This window comes from Antechinus flavipes, chromosome 2, assembly GCF_016432865.1.
Source record: "Antechinus flavipes isolate AdamAnt ecotype Samford, QLD, Australia chromosome 2, AdamAnt_v2, whole genome shotgun sequence".
Taxonomy (NCBI): Eukaryota; Metazoa; Chordata; class Mammalia; order Dasyuromorphia; family Dasyuridae; genus Antechinus; species Antechinus flavipes.
This window is the reverse complement of record NC_067399.1, coordinates 255,288,863-255,316,075: the sequence shown is the minus strand read 5'-3', so window position 1 is coordinate 255,316,075 and position 27,213 is coordinate 255,288,863. Positions and strand designations below refer to the sequence as shown.

General features: G+C 41.5%; 1 protein-coding gene across 1 annotated transcript in view; it reads right to left on the bottom strand.

Moving 5' to 3' along the window:
* COL20A1 (collagen type XX alpha 1 chain) overlaps nucleotides 1-27,213 on the bottom strand; it is a 72,428-nt gene that overhangs the window by 1,136 nt on the left and 44,079 nt on the right. The window contains exons 19-36 of the mRNA XM_051976750.1: nucleotides 24,408-24,446; nucleotides 22,101-22,239; nucleotides 21,451-21,593; nucleotides 20,550-20,659; nucleotides 18,147-18,305; nucleotides 17,919-17,996; nucleotides 17,168-17,254; nucleotides 13,232-13,285; nucleotides 10,358-10,453; nucleotides 10,141-10,194; nucleotides 9,916-9,969; nucleotides 9,630-9,683; nucleotides 7,801-7,872; nucleotides 5,799-5,834; nucleotides 5,106-5,172; nucleotides 4,153-4,323; nucleotides 1,576-1,650; nucleotides 965-1,105 (exon numbers count right to left, since the gene is read on the bottom strand). Coding sequence (XP_051832710.1) covers nucleotides 965-1,105; nucleotides 1,576-1,650; nucleotides 4,153-4,323; nucleotides 5,106-5,172; nucleotides 5,799-5,834; nucleotides 7,801-7,872; nucleotides 9,630-9,683; nucleotides 9,916-9,969; nucleotides 10,141-10,194; nucleotides 10,358-10,453; nucleotides 13,232-13,285; nucleotides 17,168-17,254; nucleotides 17,919-17,996; nucleotides 18,147-18,305; nucleotides 20,550-20,659; nucleotides 21,451-21,593; nucleotides 22,101-22,239; nucleotides 24,408-24,446 — 1,629 coding nt within the window. The remainder of the gene's footprint in view (nucleotides 1-964; nucleotides 1,106-1,575; nucleotides 1,651-4,152; nucleotides 4,324-5,105; nucleotides 5,173-5,798; nucleotides 5,835-7,800; nucleotides 7,873-9,629; nucleotides 9,684-9,915; nucleotides 9,970-10,140; nucleotides 10,195-10,357; nucleotides 10,454-13,231; nucleotides 13,286-17,167; nucleotides 17,255-17,918; nucleotides 17,997-18,146; nucleotides 18,306-20,549; nucleotides 20,660-21,450; nucleotides 21,594-22,100; nucleotides 22,240-24,407; nucleotides 24,447-27,213) is intronic.

Genomic DNA, 27,213 nt, shown 5'->3' with positions numbered 1-27,213 from the left:
CAGACATTTTTCAGTAATGTCTGACTTTTAGCATTTTCATTTGGAGTTTTCTTGGCAAAGATCATTGGAGTAATTTGCCATTTCCTTCTCCTGCTCATCTCACAGATGAGGAAACTGAGGGGAACAGGGTAAGTAACTTGCCTATGGTCCTACAGCTAATACTATCTGAGGCCAAATTTGAACTCAAGAAGATAAGTCTTCCTGACTTCCCCCCACCTCTCTCCACAGTACCACTCAAAATATCCAGACAACTAAATTCCCATGAGCAAATTAAGGAACTTTCAGTTTTTGTCATAAGGGAAAGGAATAGAGTTGAAGGACTTTCTGCAGGAAATAGATAGCAATAATGATAATATCAATAATAATAATAACTTATATTTCTATATGGATCATGCATTTGGATCTGGAAAGGACTTTAGAATCTATCCAGTCTAATGCCCTAATTTTCAAGTAAAACCAAGAAAGGTTTAATAACCTGCCTCAGCCACTCATATAATAACAGAGCCAGGATTTGAATCCATGTCCCCTGACCTTGTTCTTTGTATGCCATAGTATACAATTTTTTTTTTTTACTACAGCCCTGAGACATAAGATAGTAGTATGTGATTCCATGAGACTTCTTCCTACTTTTCCCTTTTCTTCAAGATTAATCACTCTTTGTAATTTTAAGGCTTCCCTTCAATTTCCCCCAAGATGTTTTCATCTTGGAAAGTCAGACATCAGCTTTCTGAATAGTCTTTATTATTGGAAGAGAAGACCAAAGGCTGGTCACTTCTGCAGGTTCAGCTAGATTCATCAGCCAGGTATTCTCCCAGAGCAAGCAAACTGAAAGTTCCAGGAAGACAAGTTGTTTCAGCATGAATAGGGATTGCTGGATAGTAGACTGAGCTTGCAAAGCCCTAGGAGAAAAGTCAGGGGCTGAACCATTTAGTCCTCACACTTCCAAGCATAGGATTAAATTTACCTCTTGGTCTCTCTAGGAGACATCCCGAGGGTTCACAGTCCCCTGAGGAAACAGGTTTTCCAGCTTGGCCTGCAGCCCCTGAAAATCTTGAAGATCCTGTAGAATCCTGAGATCCCAATAGCAGATCTTCCCCTGATTGACCTAGAATATAGCATTATCAGAAAATTTAGAAATTCATTGGTTCATTCATTCATCAATAAACTAAGCCCTTTAATTTGTTATGTTTGGCCCTCAACTGGTAGTCAGTGAGAGCTAGAAAAAAACGGGGACATGTAGTTTATAATCCCGTATTGATGAATTAACTGAAAAATAGACTTTCCAAGCTGAATCCTGGTTGCATTTGTGTGAATATTTGAAGTAAGTAAGGGTAATATAAAACCTTTTCCAGGTCAACAAAGGAAGGATTTCTGTAGGAGGCTGAGATCAGAGGCATAAGCTTAAAGGATGAGGGAGGATTGAAGAGGCTAGGAATCAGTATGAGACAAACAATTGCTGAGACAACAGAGGAGCTGGAAAGTGCAGTGTGGATGCGAACCAGCCATAGCTGTATACTCTCCTTGGCTTCTGAAGGAGTCTGCCATGTTAATGGTCCTGGGGCAAAGCAATTTTACCTGTCCTTCCATGGAGTCCAGGAGGTCCTTGTACTGATAAATCGGGACTGTTCTGCTCTTTGGCTCCTAGTCCACCTATTAGGAAAAAGTCAGTTGGAAAAAATGGGATTTTGTTTCTTAGTTCTTGAGGAAACCTGGGCTGGGGATTTTCTACCGATACACTTACACCTACAGGGTCTCTACTCTCAGGATTTCATGTTCTGATGGGGAGACACGGCTCATATCCTCAATGAACTTTTAGTCTGAAGTGATACTCACAGCCTTATACGTGGGGGTTTCTTGGATTAAAGTGGAGTGAGGAGACATGGCCATTTTCCTCCGAGACCTTCTGTTCTAATAAAGGGAGTCAGAGGCTGATGTTAAGGAGCCTATTTAGTGAGATAAGGAAGGGGATACTGAGTATGACTGAGACCAGAGAGCAGCAAGGTACCTTGCTTTCGCTATCTGCATTGAAACTGACTTTCATTAAAGCTGCTCTCTGTAGCCTATTCTCTGTCTGCATCTCAGAAGAGAGAGGGAGAAAGGGATAGACTGGAGCCTAATCCCAATACTAAGAACCATCCATCAGAGATAGTTTGAGAAAGTTAGATACTAAACCCCTTGACCAGAAATGCCATATATGACCCTTAGCCCAATCATACAAATCTCTGAGCTGCAGTTACATAGGGAAAACTGAAAGGCATAGATATGGGGCTCATGGGGCTCTTGGGGAGAAATTCTGATAAAAAAAATACTTGCTTGCCCTGAACATATAGGTTTGCCAAATCACTACTTAAACACTGTGGAAATCTAGTTTGTGTAATTAAATTCTATTTAATATACACTAGGGGGATCCTGGAATGAATAATTTTATAAATCTAATAATAATCCTTTTGCTGAGTTGTTTTATTTCAGATTTTGGGCCACTAAGTTTGCTTAAAATGAGGTGTACCTTATCCTGATCTATCTGCCTCAGCCTCCTTTCACTTCTTAATGGAACAAGCTAGTGACAGGGAGAAAGTCCCCTGGGGTCTACAGTCATCTCAGCTCTTGATCAAACATCCTTCACTGCATTGATTTCTATCTGATGCCGGGCCTCCTTTCCCCACCCCCAGACTCTGCCAGTAATAAGCACCAGGATTGAGGGGGTTGCTGCTTTCTCCCATCTTTGCTATAGGCAACCGCCTAATGCCTGATCCCTCCAGCTGTTTTCTTTAGGAACAGGGGCGAACAGCTGGAAGAAGGGGGGTGCAAGAGAAAGAGACCAAAGGTGATAGTTCGAGAGGAAAAAAGGCAGGAATGGTGGAACAGCATCTTTCCCCAGGGATGGTGATAGATCCTAGCTGTCCTGTGATGTCTAAGCTGAATCCTGCCAATTAAGCCACAGACCTGGACTCCTGCACAAGACCGAGGGAGAGAAAAAAAATAACAGGCTTCCCTGCAAACAGTCATATAGAAAGATAGTCAGGTTCAAAGTCTGTCCTTGGCCAGCTTTGTACCTTTTTTCATCTTCTTTGTTTTTCCTCTCCCCACCCCTGCAAGGTTTCCAACCCTAATCTCATTGCTTGTGTCTCTTGGAATCGGCATCTCTATCCATCTCGGCATCTGATCTCCGACCTTCCGTCTGCGTTGAAAGCTGGCTGCTGTGGCCACCAGCCAATCAGGAGGACGGACACCTGCCAAGGTCATCTCCACCAAACCTCCTTGATGGGGCCCCCCTCTCCTCCCTCCTCCCAGGAATGCAGCTGCCTCCAAGGTCTGGCCTAGAGTAAGAAAGGGACGTGGCTCTCTGAAGGGCTACCACGCAACAAACTGACTGGGGAAGCAGCAGCCAGATGTGACAATCCCTGCATTGGTCCAAGGCAGGGGCAGCCCTATCTGTCAATGGTATTTATTAGCAGGAGGGCTGGTGAAGACGTAGTGCAGAAATCAGTGACAGGACGATTAAGCTTCTCCTCCCCCCTCCAATCTCACCCCCTCCAGGGCTCAGTAAAAGGTAATATGGTATAGTGGTAGAGAAAGTGTGCTGAACTGGCTATCAAAAGATGCTTGTTCTCAGCTATTCAAACTGGGTGGCATTGGGTAAGCAAGTGCCTTCTCTGTGCTGCAATTTCTTCAGCTGCAAAATGAGTAGTCTAGTTTTGATGGTCTCTGATATCCCTTCCTGCTCTAATATTCTACGACTTCTATTTCCTCTTACATGTTCCCAGGGAAAGAAATCTCACCCTGTCCCATTCCAATCTTGATATCTGAAGGCAAGGATTATATCCTGAAGATCCTGGTACCCAGTACAATGTCTGTCATTCACAGAATGTCAGAGTTGAAGGGATCTTAGGGATAATATAATCCGATTGGATTATGCACAGTTAGTGATCATTCAATCTTTACCCAAAGACCCCATTAGTGGGAGGAAAATCCATTATTACGAGACAGTTCATTACATTCATGGATAGTTCTAATTGTTAAGGAAGTTTTTTTTCTCATAAGTAGGTTTAACTTTTATAATTTCCACTCAGATCAAGTCCTTAATCCTCTGAGCAAATAAATAACCCCTAAACTCTCTGACCTCTTCCAGAAAGAATATGCAAGCCAAAATACCTGGATATCCCTCTCTCCCAGGCTCTCCAGGGAATCCATCCTGTCCTCTGTCTCCTTTCTGGCCAGGAAGACTAGAAAGACCAGGTAAGCCTGGCTCTCCTGCCTCCTCCCAGACAGGCACCGGGGGCCTGGTGTTCTCATGAAGAAATGGATCAAATTTCAACACATGAGCTAGGAGAGAAGAGAAAGGTTCTTGGTCACCATTCTTTAGAGAGGGCTGGAAGAAAGACAGCTTATACACTGGGGTCCCAGGGGAAGCTAGTGAGGAAGAATAAGGTACAAGGCTACACAGTAGGGCTACCTACGAATGATGGAGGAGGGATGGGAATTGGGATCTCTGGGAGCCTGCTCTAACTCGTCACTATAAACAAATCACTCAAACTCTTCTGGGCCTCAGTTTCCCCGTCTATAAGAGGAGAACAATTTTCTCTGAACTCTATTGCTTTATAAGAAAAGTATAGCAGATAGGAGAGCTTTTATTCATTTGGAAGAAGGTGCTATATGAAGGCAAAATGTGTTGAGAATTGGGCAAAGGTACACACCGGGGGTAGCCTGGGATGCTATAAAGCAAGGAGATAAGGATATAGGTCAGGGAGAAAAGCAGCCTCATCCAGTCTCATTTCATACTTTTGCCCTCCTCATGTTTGGGGTTTCAGGTCCCACTTATTCAAAGAGTGTGTCTTCCCTAAGAGAAGCGTCAGTGAGATAAACACTGAGCCGCTCAGCCCCTAATCATTTGGAACTTTGAGAAGAAGTTCCCCAAATGGGTTCAAGTTATTAGGTGTGTGATCATGGAAAATCAGCTGTCTGATTTCTGTCTGTTTCTCAATTTCTCAATCTGTGACATGCAGATAATAATAAACATCTACTTCATGGGGAGATGGTGAGAATAAAATACGATTATGTAAGAGTTTTGCAAAACTTAAAGCAATTGTTTTGTTATTATTACTCACTCTGAATCAATTCCTCACAGGCCTGGCTGGCCAGCTGGTAAATGGTGGCAAGGGACTGAGGTTCTCCCTAAGAAGCAAACATTATTATTTTTGCTTGATACAACAGTATGATAATTTAATCTGCAGAGAATTTGAAAGCTAGGCTAAGTTAGTGAGCCATAAAAGTTTAAAATGGGTACTGCTGTGTGAGGAATAGCAGAAATACCCAGATAATAATGACCTTTTTATTACTGGTATGCATTACACATGGAAATCTGGGATGAGCAATAGCGTGGTCTAAGAGAATTGGATATGAAATCAAAAAGTCTAAGTTTTCATCCTTATTAGTTTTGTGACTTTTGGCAAATCACCTTATTTTTCTGGGCCTTGGTTTTCTCATCTATAAAATGGGAAAAAGGACACTACCTTGCCTGTCTCATGGGTTTCTATTATTTAGTGTATAGTAGGCATGAGCAAGGTGGTGGTAGTAAAGTGCTTTGAAAAAGGTAATATTTTATAAACTGTACTATAAATTGTAGATTGTTTTTTATTGTTATTGTTCTGATTACTACCACTATTAACAACAGCTGACAATGCATGATTTTTGCATGCCCTGAGAACTGGCATGCAGCACAAAATCTGGATTGCCAACCAGGTATAACCTTTTGCAAGATTGCTGACTAGAAATGGAACAGAATGGAAAAAGAAACTCACTTTCTCTCCTCGCTCTCCTTTGGGTCCAGGAAGTCCCTGAACAGGAAGAAGGGAAGAAAGACACACATCATTATCAGAATTTTCAGGAATCTGAAAGGAAATAAGAAGAAAACGGAGAATGTCTGGGTCTGACTCTCACTCAAGGTAACTGCAGCTATGCCCTGGGGCTCTGGCTAACACTGGATGTATCCTAAGTTCTTGCTCTTTTTGTGGATGTGAAGGACTTGTACCGGGGAACCCATATAATGGCACTCTTTATCCAGTGCTGCAGCTTTTCAGGCTCAGTCTAATGTTTCCTGGATGGGAATGGAGACAGACAGACAGACAGAAGCAGACAGTAGGAGAGTGAGAATGTAGGCAAGCCCACGGCCAAAGGCTTGGAGAGTGCGAGCATTGCTCATAAGCATTCCCGTGTGTGCTTTTGCAAGTAGGTAAATACACAGAAAGGAGCTGGGAACGTGCTCAACGCTGCGCCTTGGGTTTGGACGTGGCTGTGTAGGTGTACGTGAGAATATGAGCACAGGTCTGCAGCTTTCAGGTGAGGGGACCGCTGTGGGGATGTGTATTTGAGCACAGATGCACAGAGGGGTTTGGATTGTACAACGCTGTACTGTCATTCTGCCTGCTCTCCTTGCCTTTGCCTAATTCAAGATTTCAGGAAATGCTTGATTGGCCCAAAGAAGCTGAATTTTTGGGGGGGAGGGGAAGTGGGCAAGACAGGCAAAGAACATGGGGAAATCTTGAAATATGAGATTCTCTTCAAGGTGTAAGGACAGAGGCTGAGAGGTGACGGGGACAGAGGCTGAGAGGTGATGGTGACAGAGGGATAAATAGTAGTAAGCCTTCAGTTTTGTAGAGTAGAATGAGGAGTCTTTCTTTGAATGAGAAAGAAATCAATTTAAGAAAAATAAAATGCTATTTCATGCAATTGGAAATCAACTCAGCTCCGTGCTTCCACAAAATACAGACGGAATGCAAACAGCTTCATATAAAATTTACTAACATTTACATCTGTCTTATCTTTATATTCTCCCTGAGCCCTGAATGTAAGGTCCTGATAGACACTTAAAATATATTTATTGAGTGAATGGGCTGGTAACGAAGGGCAGTCAGGGAGGATTTATCGATATTCCCAACCTTGAGAGAGGAAGATTCAGAAGAATAGCACAACCTCCTCAGGTTATCTGGTCTCCCCCTCCTTCACTGATTCCCCATTATAACGCAAAGTTTTAGGGACCTTATGGCACTGCTGATATTCTGCCATTTGCTTTTCCCACTGGGTACTCAATGTCAAAGCTGGACCACAGATGCAGGACACACTGGTTCTTGCAAACACAGGCCCAAAAGTTCATTTCTGTGCAAACTATCCTCTCCCCGCCCCGCCCCGGGGCATCCAGAGAGAAGCCAGATTCCAGAGGAGGAATGTTACTCACAGGGCACTTTGCCAGGATCAGACAAGCTACTGACTCCAGGCAAAGTCTCCCCTCCCTGCTGGGCATTTACTGCAAGAGCTAGGGGCCTCTGGTGCCCGCACAGCAGGAGCAACTGGGACTGCTGCAGGGTATAGGACTTAGGAGGAGCCATCCAGCATTCTAACCCAAGAGACAAAGTGGAGGATGCCTTCCTCCCAGCCCGCTGTGTCCAACCCCGAGATACAGAACGGCTGTGAGTCTTGCTGATGTATCATCTTGTTATAAAGCCAAGGACTAAGTCCAGTCTAGCCAGGTCTGTTCCTCTTTAAATAAATCTGGAATATACAATTCCAAGCTTTTGTTAACAGCTACACTGGGGATAGGGGACTGATGTTTTTCTTTACCAAAAAAAGTCTTTTAAAGAGAAATAGCTTAAGTTATAAAAATGGGATTTTTTCCCCCAAAATTGCTTTATATGTTTTCTATAACCCACAAAAGGAGGCATATCCATGAAATTTCAGCAACATCCACATTTTTCTTCTCTCTCAAGTCCAAAGGCCGCCTCAGAAGCTCATCAGCCTTTTACTCACCGTGGGTCCCACGTCTCCAGGGGGGCCCTTCTCCCCATTGATGCCTCTGGCGCCAGCTATTCCCTGAAAGCCCTGCAAACAGGAGCAGACACCGCGACTCTCAGTCCGCTCTTGCAGCAAACAGAGGACTTCGTGTCTAGCACTCTATACCACTCTGTAGTCCAAGTCTTGTTTGGGACTCTTCTTCCTAGCTCAAGAACCTAAAAGAACTCCCCATTGCCTATGGGGATTTTGTAGCATGGTATTCAAAGCTCTCTTTAGACTAACCCAACCCTATACTCTCTTCTCTTACATGAACTTTTTGTTTCATCCAAGTCAGTCTTTTCACTGTCCTTAGACATAAATCTCAGTTTTCTGGTCTGTAATATGGGTAGGTAGGTGTGGATAGGCTGCTCTATAACACTCTATCATGTGAAATCAGTAGCATGTTCATTCCTATCTTTACGCCTTTTCTTACACTGCTTTTTTACACTACTTTCCCTATCTGTAATGTCTTTCCCTTCTGCCCCAAATTTGCCCATTATTCTTTCTCCATGAAGGCTTATCGGGCTAGAGAACTTACTCTCCTGTACCACAATGGCATGAAATCAGGGACATATATATTTGAAAAAAATATGTGGAGAGATTGGGTAGTGGGAATAAAAGATGGCAAATGGGCAAAGCAACTGGGTGCTGCAGGGGACAAAGCGCTTAAACACCTGAGGAGAGGATTGTCTTCTCTTCCTTAGTGCCCACCTAAGTGAGAGAGCTTCTGAAGTCCCTGAGGTCAAAATCCATATTTAGCTCCAATACTCCCACCTCATAGCCAAGCTCAAAATTGGCACGTGGTAGGCATCCGAAAATCCTGATTCAATTGACTCTTGGGGTCTTATATGGAGGCGGCTCTGACCTTTTCTTATCCTTCTCTACTTTTCCTCCCATCCCTCCCACTCAAGTCCTCCCTTTCCCCCATAGTCCCAAGCACTGGTGAAATGTGTAATAATTACTTCAATGCTAGTAAATTGCCTAATAATGAACAGCAACAAAAATTCTGATTAGATTTTTAAAGGCCCCAAATTACTTAGGATGCTACAGGAAATTAAAAGTGAAGATGACATCATGGAAAACAATTATTCTCCTTCCCTGAAACCCTCTGCCTTATCACCCTGAAAAAGCTAGATCCTGGCCTGAAGGAACTATGGGGATAACCCTGGGGGCATTGATGGTGTTCTGATGTTCTATTCTTCTGTTCTTGTTTCAAAGTTCTCTGCACAGTGCCCCCAGCATCCCGGAGGCAAGAAGCCAGAGAAATCCAAGTGAGAAAGGAAAACACTGGAAAGTGTGGAGCTCGGGGTGCACAAACTGACAGCCTGTCCACCAAAGTTCCCCTGATCGAGAAGTGACAGGCTGCTACTCACTGAGCGGGGGCTTCATCTCCACCTTCCCCTGGTGCTGTGATCCTCGGGACAGGAGGATGGAAGGTATTTGGCTCAAGGCCCCTGGGGCCTTTGTTTTTTTTCCTCTGCCTCCCACTACAATTACATTATACAATCAGGGAGGGGAGGGAAATGCAAAGATTCAGAGGAATAAGAAGCCAGAGGAGAAGGGGAAAGAGAGAGAGAATAGGAAGAGGCAGGAAGGGAAATGGAAAGGGAAAGGGGAAGAGAAGGATGAGGAACAAAAGAGAAAGAAGGGGGAAACAGGAAAATCAAGCAAAAGGCAAGGGAAAGGAGGAGATGGAGAAGGGAAAAGGGAAAAAGATGAGGAGAGCAGCAGGAGACAGTGAAAAAGAAGGAGAATGGGAAGACAATAAAAGGAGGAAGGGAAAACTATCAGAGGTTTTCTCTTACCCTTGGACCAGGAGGTCCTGGAAAACCAGCTGTACCTTCAAATCCCCTCATCCCCTGGAAATGAAAATCTGAGTGTAAAGATTAGGCCTGAAATTGGGTTTGGGTAACTCTTCCTTAAGGGGTAGAGAGGAGCCAGATCAAGGTCCTTGGACACAGATACACACACACACAAAACCACACAGCATACTCAAGCACACATGCATTTATATAACACATCCTTTGACATTTCACTTCCTAGTTTTGGGGGACCTTTTGAAGGACCACTCTGTGTCAACAATATTTTTACCTTTGGACCTTGGAGGCCGTGTCTCCCAGGTGGTCCTTGGTGGCCAGGGTGGCCCTGTAGGAGGAAACCCTCAAAATATGAGTGTAGCGGAAAAAGGGCCAAGGCCCCTGAACTCTCTAAGAGCCAGTTGCTCTGAAAGTCCTAGATATGCTTAATGGTGATAAGAAAGGCCCCCATCTTCCCTTGCCCGATCCCCAGACAAAGCATCCATTCTGCATGTGATACCTGTAAGCCTGGATGTCCAATGTCCCCCTTCTCACCTTTGACCCCTGGTGGACCCTGTACAGAAACAAAACCATAGAACTTCTTCCTATAATTGCCCTTGACACTATTTTTGTATGCATAAAAATAATCCAACTTGTTGGAAAATAGGAAGAGAATACATAGGTGGTTTTGTAAAAGGGCTGGAGGGAAGAGGAGGAGAGAAGGAAGGATTACCTACCACTGGTCCCTGAATGGTGAGACCCTGAGTCCCTGGTGACCCCTGCTGGCCTCCAGGGCCCTCTGGTCCTGTCTGTCCAGGTGGACCTGGTTCTCCCTAAGGACAGAGAGGAGATGAAAGATGAAACTGCGTCTTTTTTTCTCTGACTCTGCTATAGACCCTCAAAAGCTTCCACCCTGTGTCTGAATCAAGCTAAACTCTTTAGTTCAGCATTTCAAAATCCTCGGATGCCCACAATGGTCTGATCTTATGATCACAATTCAAAATGACCCTGCTCCTCAAGTCAGAACGCAGATGCCCACAGAAAGGATTCCACAGAGGCAGCTGGGTGATGCAATGGATAGAGCGCCAGAACTGGCGTCAAGAACACCTGATTTCAGATATGGCCTCAAATGCTTATGCTGTTGTGTGACTCAGGGCAAATCATTTAACTTTTTTCAATTTCCTCATCTGTAAAATGGATGTAAACCCTGTCCCAAAGTCCATTGCTATGTGACTCTCTCCTTATTGGTGGAGATAAAGATCCTCCCCTGGATGAGGGGAAGGACAGAGTTTTCAAGAAAAGAGAGCTTCAGTTCTTGAGTCAGTCCTTCTTTGGGGACTCATCATCGGGGTGCTCCTGGCTTCCAGGTTCAGTAGTGAAGACAGAAGAGGCCAGCCCCACTTCAAACTGCTGAAGAAAAAGATTCTGGGAGGATACAAGAGGATGTTTAGCTACATCATGTCCTTATTCTCATTTTGCTCTTCTAGAGACTTCAGGGAGTTTCCCCTTTCAGGTGAGATCAAGAACATTTTCTCTTGGTAGAAGTTGAGTTACCTTAAGTCCAATGGAGAACTCCTTCATGCTTTAATCTGTTATATATTCTCCAATGCATAATTTCTCTGACTTTTGTTTTGCTATAAATTGGATAAATAGGCTTTGAGACAGGGGTTACATGGGGGTGATAATGATGACATTTATGTTCCAGGATAATCCAGCATCTATCTTGTTATTAGGATCAAATGAGATAATTATAAAACTCTTAATATAGTGCCTGGTACATAGTAAGTGCTATGTAAATTTTTATCCTCATCATCCTCATCATCATTATTTATACTCCTCACTAAAGGCAGCTAGATGATCAGTGAGATAGAATGCTGGGCCTGAACTCAGGAAAACCTGAATCAAATTCTTTCCATAGTTACTGTGTGACCCCATAACAGACACTTAATTCTGCCTTCCTCGGTTTTTCCAGCTACAAAATGGGGGGATAATAGTAGTTTTTATTATTGTGAGAATCAAATGAGATAATAATTATAAAGTACTTAGCACAGGACCTGGCTTTATAAATGCTTGTTTCCATTCTCATAATTTTAACCAAAGAGATGAGGCTTTGGGGTGTTGGATGACTTGGAGCTCTACTTGCTTCAGCTATTTTGCTGAAGAGGGTCTAAATTCACAAGAAAAGGCAGGAGGCAGAAAAAGTACTAATTTTGCCACTTGCCACTTGTGTGATTTTGAGAAGTCACTTTCTCATAAGGAGGTTGAAGTAGTCTGTAAATCCTTTCCAGCTCTCCATCTGTGATCATACAAGCCTACAATCCTCGGCATCTATAGTCTCCTGAGTTCCAGGGAGCTGAAGGTGCTAAGGCTCCTGAACCCCCACACTGTCATTTTTCTACTTCACTCTCAATAAGAAATTGACAGAAAATGGAATTAGTTCTGACCAGTATGACCAGGAGGGAGGAGATGAGCTGACATCTTTTGGCAAGAGCTTATTTTCCAGAGGGAGAAGTAGAGCTTAGTGAGGGACCAGAGCAAGGGGAATTTACCTGTTATTCACAGTGAAACTCACTGGACACTTAGTAGGCATTTGCTAAATGTGTTGTCTTGAATTTACAAAAGTTTCCAAGCTTTGTTTGGTCTAGGAAAAGCAAATGAATATGAAATACTGGCCCATCTAAGGGTTGTTTGTGCATCATAGGATTATGGTGGAAAGCTATCTTGGGGAATCATGGTTAAAATAGAGGGAATAAAGATTTCCCATTGGAAGGTTATTCAATAATAATTCAAATTCAAAGGCCATCTGGTCTAACCTTAGAGCAAGGGATTCTTCTTAATTTTTTTGATTATGTGCCTCATTGGCAGTCTGATAAAACCAATAGACCTCTTTTCAGAAGAATAAGATAGAGTGGTGAGCATTATTGCCAACAGCCAACCTCAGTATTCCTGATCTTAAGAGATGTAGTGAAGAGAGTGTATGTTTTGAGTGTGTATATATTATATATATATATATATGAATGTCAAGTCCTTTTTAGCCTCGGCTGATGGCTAACTCTTTTTTCTTCCCTTTTGCTTTCTTTCTCCCCTGTAGTTTTGATTTCTATCATCGTTATCCTCAAATATGTGAGCCATCCCCCCTCTAATGCATCAGGGTTAGTGGATTGCCTGTTCATCATTATGGGGAGAAGGTTCTGCTTCCAAACTGCGTCTGCCCTAGCTACCAAGATTAGTATTCATGGAAGCTCTGAAGTTTGGATTGGTTTTCTACAGATTTGAGAATTCATTGGTGGAAAGGGGAAGGAATGATCATGAGAGGGGGAGCACAGAATTTCCCTAACAGAGAGACTGATCCTTCTTTAATTCTTTATCCCTGAAGCTCAGCTGCTTTTGCATGCTGGGTGTTGGGAGTAATGTTATCGTCAAAAGTTAATTAGTGCGATGGAACTGTGTCTCCTTCCCCTTCCTTCCCTCCTTCTCCCCAGAGAGGCTTCCCCACCCCCATCCCAGCTCCTGCAGCAGCACATTCTGCTGAATGGTGTTTCCCTGATACTGAGAAGCTTTGCATGAAGATTCTGGGGATCCCAGCGGCCAGAGTTTAATGACTTACTTACTCTAGGTCCTGGAGTTCCTTGCTCCCCCTGGATGCCTCTTCTCCCTGGGGTGCCCTGGAGGAGTACAAAAATCAGCCTTGCCAGCAAATCCAGAACCCACGTGTATCACCCACCCTTCCTTGGGGAGTGAGATAAATCATAGCTCATGCTCATTCTTTCCTGTATAATCAACCCCCTAGGCACAAATCATCCTTTGTGATAAAAACCACCTCAGTCCCACAGAGCCCAGCTAGACATCTCTTGAGAGCGGGAAGGCCAGAGCAGGGGAACATAAAGGGACTTCTCATTTTAGGGCTGTGAAGGAGGGAATATATGTATATGTATATATGTATATTTACTATATTTTATCTTGCCCCGGAAGTCAATTAATTGGAGTTTTTTTGAAATATTTGAAACAAGAGAAAGATGAAGGAAAGGGAAAGAACTCTGGACTGAACTTAAGAGAGCTGAGTTCTAGTTGTAATTCTGTCATAAGGTTACAGTAGCTGTGTAATCTTGGACCAGCCCCCCCTCTGATCCTGTTTCCTTCTCTATAAAAGAGGGGGACTGGACTTCTTGATCTGCTATTCTGTAGTTTTACAAATTGATCAGATTTCAAGAACTATTTTGTATTATGAACTCTGGAAACAGGCATTTCAAGCAAAGAACAATGCCTAGAGGAACCTAGGTTTTAATGGTATTCTAGGTCACAGTGGAGTTGGATTTAGGATGAAAATAGTTTCTTTAGGACTATCTGTCAAGAATATATCAGGTAAGGCAGGATGGGATAGGCAGTCCATTGTTCCGAGCTCTGGCTGGGAGAATCCAATTTCAGAGTCAAAGCTCACCCTTGTCCAGGTGCTCAGAAGAAATGCTTAAGGCTTTAACCTATGGGTTATGGGTGGTCCTAAGATTTAGACTGAGGGAGTTTAATGAAGCACTCTGCTCATTAGGTATGCGCTCAACTCTAGCCAAAGAATTGCCCTGATCACCAGAGTGATTTTCTTCATCAGTCTCTCCTTCCCTCTTCCCCACTCTCTCTGTCTGCCTCTGTCTGTCTGTCTGTCTGTCTCTCTCCCCCCTGTATTTCCCTCTCTCTGTCTCTTGTTTCTATCTCTGTATCTTTCCCTTCTCTATCTCTCCCTCCCTCTTTCTCTCCCATTCTTTCCCCCTCTCTGTCTTTCTGTCTCTCTCTCTCTGTATTTCTGTCTCTCTGTCTCCATCTCACTGTCTCTGTCTCTCTCTGTCTCTGACTCTCTCTGTTTCTGTCTCTCTGTCTCTGTCTGTTTCTGTCTCTCTGTCTTCTCTGTCTCTTTCTCTCTCTGTGTCTTTCTCTGTCTTCTCTGTCTCTATCTCTCCATCTCTCTCTTTCTTTCTCTCTGTGTCTCTGCCTCTGTGCCTCTCTCACATCTCTTCTCTCTTTCTTTCTCTCTCTCTCTCTCTCTCTCTCTCTCTCTCTCTCTCTCTCTCTCTCCTTTCTCTGTCTCTGTCTCTCTCTGTCTCACTCCTTCTCTCTGTCTCTCTTCTCCCTCTCCTTCTCACTCTTTCCCTCCCTCCCTCCTTCTCTCTGTCTCTCTTTTGGCCTTTCATGGAGAGACGAAGTCAAATGGGGCTGAATCTGGAGAAATATAACTAGCCACTATTATTAACTCAGCTACTTTCCACCAAACAGATCTAGAATTTTCCTTCCATTTTCTGTGTCACTGAGTGGACAGGGAGTAGATAAGCCTTGAAGCCAGAATGAGCTTGATTCAAGTCCTAACTCTCACATGTACTGACTATGAGATCCTGGGCAAGTCATTTAACTTCTCAGTGCTTTAGGACACAGCTTCTTAAATTGTGGTTCTTGACCCCATATGGGGTCTTGTAACAATGTGGGGGTTACAACATTATGATTTATCATCAGCAAATGTTTGATTCGCATACCTATTTTATATACTTATATATACAGGATCACATAAAAATTTGTCAGGCAAAAAAGGGTCTTAAGTGGAAAAATTTTAAGAAGCCCTGCTTTAGGCAACACTCTAATACTTACTCTAGTAAAGTAAAGGAGTAAATGCAATAAAGGAGACAGAGAGACAGAAACAGATAGAGATAGAGAGAGGGGGGAAAGAAAAGGGGAGAGACAGAAATAAAGAGGGAAAGATACAGAGAGAGAGAAATAGACAGAGAGGTAAATAAAGGGGAGAGAGACAGACAGGCAGACAGAGGCAGACAGAGAGAGAGGGGTGAAGAGGGAGGGAGAGAATGAAGAAAATCAGAAGTGACCCTAGTGATCAGGTGATCACCTTATAAATAAGGTGACCCTTTCTGGGAGTTCCCTATAACAATGAAATCCTAGGCCTAATCTTTATGCCTTTCTTTTATCTGCACTCCAAGTAGAGCAAGGGTTAGAGAGGGAACCCTTTCTAATAAGTCACAGAGTCTGCTTGAATAGAGGGGAAACGAAAGCTAATTTTCCTTAAAGATAAGCCTTTATATGAAGAAAGCTTGAGTGAAACAGTGCCTTGAAAAGGCTGCCTAGTCCCCTAGGCCTCTAGGAAATAAATAATATTTTGCTAATCAAGACAACCTTCCACTTCCCTATCCCTGTGTCCACTAAAGCATCCAGTCCTACGACTTTGATCTATGCAAAGATATTCATATAATACATTTTTTGGACATGAGAATTTGGGAATTTGTTTTACTTGATTATTCATATAAGTTACAAGGCTTTTGTTTTTCTTTTCTTTTTTCCAATTTGAAGAAAGAGACAAGAGGGAAAAAATAAATATTTATTAACTTAAAAAATAAATAAAAATTTAAAAAAGAGTCTTCAGACAGAGGTGAATAAAAGGAACAATATCTTTAGTGAAGTCAGGACAGCCAAGCATCTGTGCCGACAGTAGATATTGCTAATGGGGTCACCACATAGCCATCATGTAGCAAAACGTGTGTTCAGACATTGGGCTGTTTGGCCACAGTAAATGTATTTCAATCTGGGAAATAGATTGGTCTTGTACTAAGAGCTGACCTGGGTCCATTTTAAATGCTGAAAGATTGAAACTTTGGAATAAATGTGATTTTATACCTGACAGAGGGTCAAGGTAGCTCCACAGTAAAAATTCTTCCTGGTCAAATCTCACCATGATGAAGGATTAAGGATTTTTTGTTATATCAGCATTCATTCTACTATGCCCTATATCATAGAACTGAAGGCTGTTAGGGATAGGAAGGGACATCAGAGGTGATGGTGTTCAACTTCATTAAAAAGTTAGGTATACACATTTCACATATATTGGATTATATGCCATCTAGGGGAGAGGGAGGGGGAAGAGGTAAAAATTGGAACACAAGGATGTTGAAGGGTCAGCATTGAAAATTTATCCTTGCATATGTTTGGAAAATAAAAAACTTCAATAAAAAATAAAAATAAAATAAAACAAAAAAGTTAGGTATACTGAGACCCCAAATTGACTTGTTTTCTGTCCCACAGATTATTAGTGGCAAATTCATTGCCAAAACTCAGGTCTCTGACTCCCAGTTCTGTGTTCTGTCCTCTAATGGGCCATTGGACAAGGTTTTTTGAGAGCTCAAATCTCATTGAACTACTTTTGTAAGAGTTTTTTACCATGACAGAACCTGACCTATATTTCTAAGGCAGCTTCATGGAAAGGATAAAGAAGCCTGACTCACCCTACTGCCCTGTGATGTGAAATCCTCAGTGATTTCAGGCCCCTCTAAACCTGAGAGAGTAGAAAGAGTGAAAGCAGGGAGAAGACTTAATGACTAGCCCATTTTGGAGATTGGGGTCAGGTTCTGGGGAACAAGACAGATGCGTATAGGATTAAGGAGGATCATTTCTGGAAGTTCCCATTGCCTGGCAATAGTATGGTTTTTCCCACAATTGTCCTTCTGGATTAGACAGGTGTCTGTAGTTATATAACAAATAAAGGAAAGATAAAATAAACTTACAGGGGGCCCTGGAGGCCCTGGAGGGCCAGGCTGATCTAAAGAGCAAGTACAGGCAGAAGGCAGGGCAGGGCAGGTTTCTGCATCTCTCTGGAAAGAAAAGAAATACATTCATCCACTTACACACATTTGCCTAGAACCTAATGAATTAAGGCCATTATATATACAGGCAGAAAAATTGAAAGACACAAAATAAATCTTTTCTAACCCTAATTCTAGCAGTGGAATGCCTCTCTTGGAATGATTATCCCGACTAATGGGTAGATGTTAACTTAATGTTAACTTAACATCTACCCATTAGTGTTCCCAAGTTCTACTATCCCAAGGACAATTGTACTTAATCTTTAGCTCAAATGCAAGCTCACTCCTTCTAAATCGGATGTAACTTCTCTTGTCTCTGAGACCCAAAGTACTTTATTTGTAACCTTTTATAATCTTTTTGTCACTTGTATTATTTACATATTTGACTTTTTTCCTAGTAGACTATAGAACCAAATTACATTCGATAAAGGGCCAGGAAAAGATACACTAAAAATAAATTGGAAATTAAGTAATCTAACTCTAGACTTATAGACCCCTTGAGAACAGGAACAATGGCTTATGTATTGTTTATATATCACACTGAGTTTTGTAAAGAGTAAGTTCTTATAAAAATGTTCTTATAAAATCTTATTAAATGTTTATTAAATGGCTAAACAAATGGGGAGATGAATGAATAAGTCAATGAATGGGGTGAATAAAGACACAATTGTACCAGCGCAGGGACCTCACAGCATCTGTCCTCCTCCGCCCAGGTATCACTGCAAACAATCTGCAGGGCCTGGAGCTGAAACTGGGAATGCAACAAAAATGACAGTGTGATCAGTACAGCACTGGATAGATGACCAATCTAGACTCAACCAGGATGAAGCCATAAAATCAACCAAGTTTGTCTTCCCACTGACCACAGCTCCAACAAGAAAGGAAATGTGCCCGAGCTTACGGTGGCTGAGCCACTCCGGGGTCCTCTGGTTTTGGTTAGTTTCCCCAGGATGACAAATCCTGCAGTGGATGGGCTCCCCGCCTCATTGATCAGTCTCTCTGTGATCTTCCGACAATCAACATAGAGCTTGACCTTGGTGCGACTGACTGCCACATGCACCTGCCAAGGAGAAAGCCAAGCAACATTTGCCCCAGTGCTTTGCAGGTGACAGAAGAAGTGAATAAAAAATAGAAATTCTTATTGGCAAAGAGCACCCACCAAGTTCAAAGGAGGAAGCCCTTTACCTAGAAACATAAGGTAAAGTGCTATCATCTGAGACTCAACCAAGGTTAATGACAATGACAGACTGGCAATATAATAAAGTCATAAAGTCATCCTCTCAATATCATTATATGTCACACTTCCTTCTTCCTGACATGCTCATAGAATGAAGCATCTGACCCTACTGTCTACAATTCTTCACAACCCACTCACTTCTCAATCCTTTACAATGTGTCTTTTCAAGTCATCATTCTACTGAAATTGCACTCCAAGGTTAACAACAGTCTTTTACCTGTGAAATCAGGTATCTATTGATTGGGGAATGACTGAAAAAAGACAGATTTTGTGATAGTATTATCATGAAAGTAATGTAGTTATTATTGTGAAGAAAGAAATGACAAATACAAAGAATTCAGAGAAGCAAGGGAAGATTTGTATGAACTGATATAGAGCAAACATCTCTCTTCAGAATAGTGGACACCATTATATTGTCAGACATATTTATTATATGAGACATATTTGCTTATTTTTCTTGCAAAATTGGGTTCAATATGAAGTGGTGTCGGTTGTATTTCATCTGTGTCCTAGATTTATTTTTGGATAATCTGTAGCCATCTCAAACAAGACATGTCTAAAATTATATCTCTGCCAAACTTTTGTTTTTCTGCTAACTGCACCATCCTCCTCCTAATTCATAATCTTGGAGCCATCCTCAATTCATCCCTCTATCTCATTGCATCTTCCCAATCAGTTGCCAAGTCTTGTTGTTCCAATCTCTTGTCCCTATCCCCTCTTCTCTCCATTCATGGAGCCACAGTCTTCTTTCAAGTTCTCCCCTTACAACCTCTCTTTTGTACAATTGAATTAATCAACTTTTGTTCTCCCTTCCAGAATTCATCTTTTGTACGACTGCCAAAACAATATTCCCAAAGCACAGGCTATGTCATTCATCAGCTCACAAAACTCCAGTTGTTCCTTCTCCTCTCTAGGATAATATGCCAGTTCCTTATTCTGGCTTTTCAGATCCTACATAATCTGGCTTCCATTTTATGAGTTCCTTGCTCTTGCTCAGATGAACTATTAGTTGCTATCCAGATTTAATACTTCAATTCCAGCTACTGCTCTTCTGCCAAGCTATTTCCCATACCTAGAGAATACTCTCTCCTCATCTTGACCTCATAAATCCCAGAATGCCTAGCTTCAGGTGCTACCTTTTCTTGAAGTCTTATCTCTGATCCTCCCAGGTATTAGGGCTTTCTCTGTCCTCAATTTTCTTCACTATACTTATGTATCATATCATCTAATAGACTAAAACCTCTTTTAGGGAAGACTATTTTAATTTGTATTATTTTGTTTAATTTTTGTTATTTTGTATCTCTATAAATTGAGTTTAATTAAGCACATTAACTGAATATAATTAAATCAAAGAATGTAACTTTGAGATCATTTAATCCAGAGGTTATTAACCTGGATTTGACATATCCAGAACCATGAATAGATATCAAGGATTTTTTAAAAATTTGGATGAAGAAAAAATTGCACCTATATTTTCTATATTTTCATTATCTTCTGATTCAAATTTAGCAGTTCCTGTAATAAATAAAAAATTATTCTGAGAAGGGGTCCAAAGACTTCATCAGACTACCCAAAGAGTCAATTACACAAAAAAAGTTCAAGAACCCCTGATCTAATCTGATCTGCTCATTGTACAGAGAGGAAAGATTCATCCTGGGAAATAATTTGTTGTAGGCCCTGGAACTAATGGATGAGAGAGCCATGACAAGAACCCAGTCCTAGTTTCTGTTCCACTGCTCTTTATTCTCAAGAGTCCAGAATCTTAGCCCTGGCTTTGCCACTCAAACTATATTATCTTAGGTAAATCATGCTTCCTCAGTGATCATATTCTATTCAGTAAAATATTTAGCTAATGAAGACAGAAGATTCACATAAAATGTATGGAGATGTGAACAAAAAGTGAAAAGCTCTCCAGAAATGCAGTATAGAAAATGTTTCAGGCAAGACAGAGACAGAAAATATGGGGCTCATAACAAGGGGATGGGATAGAAGAAGATGAAAAACCAAATAGCCTATGCTAAAAACCCAGGTCAGCAAGCAAGCTGTGACCCTCTTCAAAGTTAGGACCTTGTGGAAACTCCCATAAAATATCTTCTTCACTTCTTGTAAATCAAATGTGACTTCTTGCAACTCAGCCTTGTGGTCACGATTGAAATAGGTCAAAGACTTTCTGCCAGCTGTAAAGGATAAAAAACAGATCATGACAGAGCTGATGTCCAAATTGTACACACCTATCATCACCCTCAGTCTATGATCAGGTAAGGAATACAGGGGTCATGAGCCATTCCCAAAATAGTCCCTCAAAATGAATTGCAATTGTGAAGAAGTTATTCAAAATTGTTATATTGTGTGGATGATGGAACAGGAAGAGAGCTGAGATGAGGTTTGGGAAGAGAGGAAAATAGTAGGTTTGCAGGCAACTTTCATTTTATCTGTTCAAGTAGGTATTATTGCAAAATAGTGACTAATTCAAAAGTCATAAATTTTTGGCTTCAGAATTAATGATACATTAAAAAATAATGGGTTTGCTTCCTTAGTTATGTTTGACATGAATGGAGGGGGGGCAAAGTTCCACCTGATCTATTTGACTCCTAATTAACAGTAGGTGGATAGTGATAGAAAGAAATGGGTTAGGGGAAGGTGGTTGGAGTGAGGGAAGAGATAGCTCAGATTTCTGTCTAGAGTGACAGGGATGGGGAAGGAGGGAAGAAAGACTGGCCTGGAATTAAAAACCTTCTGTGGATAATGCACAGGCACACTATTTAGAGCTGCCAGCAAATATTATTTGGTGGACTCTTAAAATGTGAAATGACTTTCCACAGCCCCAGCTTTTCACAGTCTTTTAAGTAGTTAAAGTTTCATGAGTTTCCATTCACAATTCATTGCTTAAAGTAGTTGAGGGAACAATATTTAGAGGGGTTGTCTACAAATTTGGACCCGTGCCCCTCCAGAACCCCCCAAATGATACCATCAAGGGTGACTCCAAGAAGGGGTTCGAAGGTCTCATCAGTGATCTGCCACAGTGCAAAAGGCTCCCTAGGTGTCTCTGGGAGAACACGGAGGAGAAAGCTGATGGTGTGCTCAGGGGGGAGGGCAGCCGGATGGATTTCACTATATTAATACAAAGACAGACACCCCCACCCCAGGAGAAGTGTAAGGGACAGCTCCTATCATGGTACTGGCAACCCAGGAGGGGTGAACACAGAACTGCTTGATTATGTTCCAGCTTCACTGATCAATGGCAAAGATCATGACAGAATTCAGAGGGGAGGAGGGAAGTAGAAGTAGAACCATAGTCTTTCTGAAGCTCAGGAGTCACTATGAGAAGTAGGTGCTAATCTTAACCCTCCATATTTAGACTCTGTTAAGTGGGAAAATATGAAAGGCCCAGCCCTTCTAGGAAGAAGTCTTTCTTGGTCCCTGTCATTGATCCCTTGAAGCAGGATCATGGGATCATAAAATTATAATTAAAGCAGCAAACAAAATGATCTCAAAATGTCATATAATATAACTCCCTCATTTCACAGTTGAGAAAATAGAAGGTTCAAACCCAGGTTTTCTAACTAATTCCAAAAGCAGCCCACTCTTCACTGTAGAACCATCCTGCCTCAGGCCTACCTGGCTCGCCGCATCAGCTGAACATCCCTGAATAGCGTATATGTGCGAATGCCACTGAAGATAGAGGGCTCCATGGAGACCCCTTTGATGGATGCATACTCCTTTTCCACTAGGCCAAAAGCCTCCATCATGTCAAAGCCTGGAACATTCAGAAAATGAGGAGTAAGAAGGGGAAAAATAAAGAGAAAGAGACAGTAAAGGGAATGCAGAGACATCTGGAGAGATGGGCAATAGGGCAAAGAACAAGGTAGAGAAGAGGGACAAAGAGAGGGAGAATGGAGGATAATAAGAGAGAAAGGAAAGAAGAGAGATGGAGACAAAGAAAGACCAAGATAGAGAGACAGAGACAGAGAGTGAGAGAAAGAGATGGAGAGACAGAGACAGGTAGAGAAAGAGAAAGAGAGAAGGAGAGACAGAAACAGAAAGAGACAGAGACAGAGAGAATGAGACACAGAGAAATAGAGAGGTAGGCAGAGAGAGACAGACAGAGAGAGACAGAGAGATCGAGACAGAGAGATAGGCAGAAAGTGGGGGGAGGAAGGGAGGGAGACAGAGACAGAGAGGGAGGGAGAGAGACACACACACAGAGAAACAGAGAGAGACAAAGACAGACAGACAGAGACAGACAGACATAGAGACAGAGAGAGAGGGAGAGAGACAGAGACAGAAAGACACACACAGAGGAATAGAGAGAGACAGAGACAGAGAGAGACACACACACACACACACACACACACACACACACACACACAGAGAGAGGAAAGGAGAGACAGATTAAGAATCCCTTTGATGGAAAGGTTTAAAATTTCCCACTATTTGGTTTATTCTTTCCTAGTTTTTGTGGTTATTCCCTGATCCAAGCAGCATTAATGTGCATGGTAGGTTAATATGCATGAGGCTACCTTGTACCAGGCTTGTCTAGGTCAGACATAATCTGGAGGCTTCCCTGTTCTCTTCTATCTGTCTTCTTACTCACCACAAGCTGCCACTCTCTAAATGCTAAGTGATCCGCCAACTACCAGACCCTGTGAACATGAACCAAGCCCTGTGGAGCTGCCTGTTCAGAGCTTGGGGCCATTCATCATCTGTTGCCAAAGTCTATCCTGATATCATCACTCAATGCCTTAGGCCCTATGTATTGAAAGGGCCTCGAGCCACTTCAGAGAGAATCATACTAGCTCCTTCCTCTCTCCATCCAGGCAGACTCAAGAGATAGGATTACCAGTATGGGATTTCCAGAGTGGGAAAAACATATTATCTGTTTCTCTGCCTTAGCAGAAGTTTAATAAGCCGGTGTGTATGTGTCTCTGTGTGTGAATGTTTTAGAAAGAGATCAATAATGCCTTTTTCCTTCCTAACATGGCACCAAATGCATTATTAGAAAAGAGGAATATCAGCAGACTGTAAGACTTGGAAGCAAAGTCATTTTTACCTCTGTGTGTCCCACCTTATGTTTCATATATCACAGAAGTTTCTGATCCATCAAAATTATGTTTCCATTCCTTACTCTTTTAGTCACTTATTTTCTCATTCCCTAGAGTCCTGTCAGGACTTTCAGAGGCTTCTTCCTTCCACTATGAGCCAATTGCACCATCCTGGCTGGTTTTCCTCTGTCTTAGCTGGATATCAAAGCACTCTGACTCACTCTTCATTTCAGATATTAATTGGTATAAAGCAGAGAGTGAAATCTGAATTCCTGTTTCTGACTTATCGGAGCTTCCAGAAGGCAAGGGGTAATAGCCAGTTATCTCCAAGCCTAGAAAAGTAGTAAGTTTGTTTTTTTTAAAAATCCTCTTCCAAATACCCCTCCCTCCTCCTCTTATCCTGACCATTCTATTTATCCTAGTAGCCATTATATATTTAACATCTTTTGTAAGAGGAATAACAGGATATAAAATTCCACACAGGGTAGGCTGTATATGGGGTAGGGATATGGGTGTGGTGTGTTAGAGAGAAACAGAGATGAAGAAGAGAGTCAGACACAAGAAAGAGGGGAAGAGAGGAGAGAGGGAATGAGAAAGATAGAGGAAGTGGGGAAGTGGGGGAGAAAAAAGAAGAGGAAGAAGGGAAGAGAGAAAGATTCTATGGAACAAAAGATAGAGACACACACAGAGAAAAATAGATAGAGACATCCTGAGAGAGAGAGAATGAAAGAAAAAAAAAGAGGAGGAACAAAATAAGCTAGAGATATTAGGATTGTGTTATGTATAGAAGAATAAGGATACAGAGGAAAATGAGTCTGAGAGATGAGAGCTTGGTGCAGCTACCAAGGCCCAGTTAGGAACAGGACATCAACAAATTCCATACCTGGTAAAGAGCTGTTGGCATGAAGACCCGGGCAAGCCGCTAAAAGGTAAAGAGAAAAGGAACTTAGAGAAGCAAGTTAAACCCACCAGGTGTTTCAGACCTAGAATTGTCATGGAGAGTTCAAGGTATAGTATTTTGGAACTTATATTTGTAAAATTTCAGAAATACCAAATTCATATGTAAATGTAACTCATTATTTTATAGAGGAAAAACTGAATATCAGAGAGATTAGTAATTTTTTTATAAGTACATAGCAAATATTAGAGCCAGAATATATATCTAAAAATCCTTTAAAGTAGTTAGGATTTTTTTCTGAAATAAAACTCATTCACTTTATATAGATCAGTTATCCTACAAATAGGAGACTGGCTACAGGTTTTTCTTCCTCTATCTACCAGCTGGTCCAAGGCCATTGATCCCAGTATTGATCTAGTCATTGAGAGCCCGAGTATACCTGCCCAGAAGAGTGTTTTGTCCTGAGCATATTTCTAGTTTCTAAAATTAAATGTTAGTCATTTAGAGATTATTTCTATCCCCGATTCTCTTCCCCACACAAATGAGAACTGTCAACTTTTACAGACTTTATGCAATGAATGAATCTTTTAAGTTCATTTATTCTGGAATAACCAAAATCCATTCTTCTGGAAACAAAGGAGGAGTCTCTGGGTAGGATTGCAAAGAGACAGAGAAAACCACTTGGGTGATAATGAAATCATCTACCTGTTTGCATTCAAAAAAGAGAAGAAACAATACCCATACTTAATTAAATCTTAGTCTCAAAATATGGCTGGAAATTACAGAAATATAGAAGGAACCTTAAACTTAATCTAGTTAGAAGGAACCTTAGAAATAACCTGACCCAACTCCCTCACTTTAAAGGGAGGGATATTGATATTAAGGTCACAAACATATTAAATACCTTCTCCACACTCCTTTCACATACTTCCACAACTTCATCCTTGTGTGTAGATTCAGCCTCTGGTCAAAATACTTTGAATGATGGCAAAATAACTACCTCACAATATATACCAATTAATTATTGGACACCTCTGGAATTTAAAACCCACACTTGAACCTGCGGTCAATCTCAGTCACACGTATGAATGAGCTGGAGTCAATCTACTCCCTATCCACATTCTGAACCTCATCTCTCATTGTGGAAACTAAGGTATGTTAAAACAATTTCAGGGACAGAATTTCTTTGGAAGGGTGAGAGCACATCAATTCCTTAAACTCAATCTCATAATAGTTGTCTTTTCCTTCTACAGGTAAGGCTACCATGTTGCTTGGTAGAAATCTAACATTTGGAATAAAACACAAAAAAAAATTCCTCTTTGCCCAAAGGGCTATAAAACTGTTCATACCCTTTGATTCAGCAGTGATTCTGTTATGTCTGCATCCCAAAGAGATCATAAAAAAGGGAAATTACTCACATGTGCAAAAATGTTTGTAGCAGCCCTTTTTATAGTGTCAAGGAACTAGAAATTGAGTGGATGAACATCATTTGGGGGATGGTTGAGTAAGTTATGGCATATGAAATATTATTGTTCCATATGATCAGCAGGATGATTTCAGAAAGACGTGGAGAGACTTATATGAACTGATGCTAAGTGAAGTGAGTAGAACCAAGAGAATATTTATACACAACAACAAGATTATGTAATGATTCATTGTGATGGACATGGCTCTTTTCAACAATGAGGTAATTCAGTACAATTCCAATAGTCTTGTGATGGAAAGAGCTATTTGCATTCAAAGAGAAGACTATAGGGACGGAATATGGAGCACAACACAATATTTTCATCTTTTTTTGTTATTGCTGCTATTTTCTTGCTTTTTTTTCTCATTTTTCCCTCCTTTGATTGGATTTTTTCTTGTACAGCATGATAAATGAGGAAACATGCTTAGGAAAATTGCACATGTTTAACCTATATTGAATTACTAGTTGCCTGGGGAGAGGAGAGACGGGAGGGAGGGAGAAAAATTTGGAACGCAAGGTTTTGCAGGAGTGAGTGTTTAAAACTAATTTTGTGGGTATTTTGAAAAATAAAAAGTTGCTATTTTAAAATAATAATTATGACATTAAAAAAATAAAATCCTTCACAAACTGAAAAAAAAAAATACTCTTCCAAGTCAAAGCAAATCTGGTGTGTTGGGCTCAGTTATAAGTATTACATTTTAAAAGGATCACTGACAAATTGGAGAGTGTCTGAAAAAGAGCAACCAGAATGGAGATGGGACTGGATGTTACATCTTTTAAGAAATGGATAAGATAGAGGAATTTAGCCTAAAAAAGAGAAGACTCAGGAGAGATTTGGTCACTAACTCTAAATATGTAAATGACTGGCAAATATGTAAATTATTGGCAAGTGAAAAAGGGATTAAACTTGATCTGCTTGGCTTCAAAGGGGAGAGTGAAAGTGATAGTGAGACAATATTTGGCTCAATATCTGGAAGAAGTTCCCACCGAACAGAGCTGGGTAAACAGGATTGGGCTCTATCATTAAGCAATATGTTTGCCATCTTTCTGAGTGTTCAAGCTGAGCCTGAATGTCAACTTGTCAGAGCTGCTGAGGCAATCCTGGCATGTGATAGGAAGGTGAACTAGATTGACATCTAAGGACTCTTTCAACTCTGAAATTGTAAGAGTATATGAGGAAAAGCAAAAAGGGCCAACTAGATTTGCTGCAAGTGCTAGCTAGTCTTTGCTTTTTATTTCTCCAGACACTGAACTTGGCAGGACTGGGGAACCAGGAAAGCTACCCTAAAAAGTTAAGGATGATTTGCAGATTCAGTTTCCTCAGTA